This window comes from Nilaparvata lugens, chromosome 11, assembly GCF_014356525.2.
Source record: "Nilaparvata lugens isolate BPH chromosome 11, ASM1435652v1, whole genome shotgun sequence".
In the NCBI taxonomy this organism is placed as follows: domain Eukaryota; kingdom Metazoa; phylum Arthropoda; class Insecta; order Hemiptera; family Delphacidae; genus Nilaparvata; species Nilaparvata lugens.
The window spans coordinates 35,667,305-35,669,786 of record NC_052514.1 but is presented as its reverse complement, the minus strand read 5'-3'; the positions used below and the strand labels follow the sequence as shown (position 1 = coordinate 35,669,786).

The 2,482-nt window shown below is 33.0% G+C and overlaps 1 protein-coding gene across 1 annotated transcript in view; it reads left to right on the top strand.

The window, feature by feature from the left end:
* The first annotated feature begins 1,505 nt into the window (after positions 1–1,505).
* The window catches only part of LOC120353482, a 17,414-nt gene continuing 16,437 nt past the window's right edge, over positions 1,506–2,482 (top strand). Inside the window, exon 1 of the mRNA XM_039437288.1 lies at positions 1,506–1,642. Within this exon, the coding sequence (XP_039293222.1) occupies positions 1,506–1,642 (137 nt within the window). The remainder of the gene's footprint in view (positions 1,643–2,482) is intronic.

The following is a 2,482-nucleotide window of genomic DNA, read 5'->3' as shown; positions in this document are numbered from 1 at the left end:
TCATGTATGCTGAATCAATGATGTCTCGAGGCAACCTGCTGTAAAATCTGAAACACCGCCGGTTTATGTATAAAACCATTATATATTTTTATTTCTTTCAGGATAACAAACACCCCAATCACAATATAGTCACGACAATTTTCAAACATCTGGCGTTCCTACAACACTATCCCCCCGAATCAGCATCCACTAGAGGCAACTTTATCTATGCAACAATGCTTTTCATCGCTCTACAGCCTGCCATAGCCGTCTGCACGAACTGGCAACACTGGAATTTCAACTCTAGAGTTTCGGCAATTGATAATCTACTATTTTCATTAGGACTTCTATGTGTGTCAACCGATGTCTACATTTTGTCTGAAAAATTGCGTACACTCGTGAATCTGACAAACTCCAAGTACAAATTGTACAGTATTAATTCGAGAAGGGGAGATTTTTGTGAAAAATTGCACTCTAAAGACAATATCGGTGCTGAAATTTGTGTAAAAACATTGTCTGGAGACAATTTCGGTGCAAAAAAGTTGTCTGGATACACAGTTGCAGAAAATAAGTTGAAAACACCCCAAAAGTTTGAAATAGATGGTACAGAAGATATAGTTCAAGAGAAAGTAAAAATTTTGGGAAAAACTACATCAGAAGAAACTAAAAATATTATAGAAATCTGTACTGATAAGTTTGGACGAGCCAATGACATTGATTCAAAAACAGGAGAAAATGCTTTTGGGAGAGAAGATATTGTTCAAAAGAAAGTGGAGAGTTCTAAAAAACATTACAGGAAAGAACTCTTTGTAAAAGAAAATCTTCAAAAGAAAGTGGAAGGTTTTTATGGTGAAAAACAATTTGGTCAGGTTAAATATGGTGATGAAGATGTGAGGATTTATGGAGAAGAAAAATTTGAAGATAGTCATGGATGTGATGGTAAGGATCACAATAATACTGATTATTATGAATCAGCGGGAAATTTTGATGAAAATAGGAAGGAATCGATATTTTTTAACAGTGTAAACAGAATAAAAACGACTGAAATGTACGGGAATATTAGCAACAGTACTAATAATTCTAAGATGAGAAGTATTTTTAGAGAAAAACAAATACATTTGGGGGAAGAAAACTTGAATGGTATAGAACCTGGAGTAACCACAAACATGAATCATTTGAGCGGTGATTATTTTCTGAAGAAGAAACAAAAACTCGTAATTGAAGCCACACTGGAAGGTCTCAAACAAGCTAGAACGTTTGCAAACATCATCACATATTTTTTCATGAGTTTCACTTTGATTCCTTTATCAGGTATTGTCTCCTACCTCCTACGTCTCAAATCCATTGAGGATCTTCCTTTCCCCTTCCTCATCTATTCTCCATTCTCTCTCACTCTAAACATCGCAAGTTTTTATGAGTATTTATTCCTGAATCTGGTGGAATTGTTCTATATATACTATACAGCTATACTTGTTGAGAGTGTTCATATATTGCAATTGTTGTCAATTAATAATTTATTGGTGGAGATGAGATTGTTTCACCTGAATGCTCAGGAAATTGGAGGGAAATTTGAGAGTGTGCTAAATGAAGTACAGAATGATGACTTTGCTGGTCTGCGTTTAGCCGTCAGAGAATTGGTGATACACCATCAAACTATATTCAGGTGAGTGTCTCCAATCATTATAGTGAGGTCCACGTTATAATGGCAATGTTTGATTAGAGATGGTATTGCTATCCTTGTCTATAAATCCACAAACCGGATAGCACTATCTCTTTCTTGCTTTGCTCTGTTGCTCGATCAATTCAATTTTATTTTCATGTTATGCACGATCGTCTTTTAACAATGTAGAATTATAAATTAACAAAATATTTCAACTTAATTATGAAAATTCATTTTGGAATTATTGGAAAATATAATTTCTTGCTTAATAAAATATAATTGATTATTTTAAACTGGAATGAACAGTTGATATTACATCAATAAACCTGTATCAGCTAACGTCTTTTGAGGCATTGACAACACAACAGAGGTTCGACAACGTTTTTCTCCTATCTTTCTCAACTGCCATTATGACGTGGACCTCACTATAGTTACATGAACATTTTCACTAAATGAATAACTAAAGAAATATGCAGTTTTATATTTTCAAAATATATGCAGATTATTTAAATAATAATATATGGATTAAATATGCAGAATATTTTCGAACTCGTGGCTGGAGCTCAAGGCTTCTCTTTCCAGCCACACCAATGCATATTAGTTGATAAGTGTTATTTTGTAAATTTCTAGTGAATTGGTAAATGAATAAATAATAATAATACATTCTGAAACAAATGTTTTAATGAGTTTTCTCAATTATTTTTTTATTGAAATACAAATTCAATAGACTAAAATAAATGTATAAATTTTGAAACAACTGGATTTTTTTATGGGAAACTGGAAGAGAGAGATAGAAAGGAAGCAAATCATAGGAGGAAGAATGATTCAATTAAGAAGGAAATG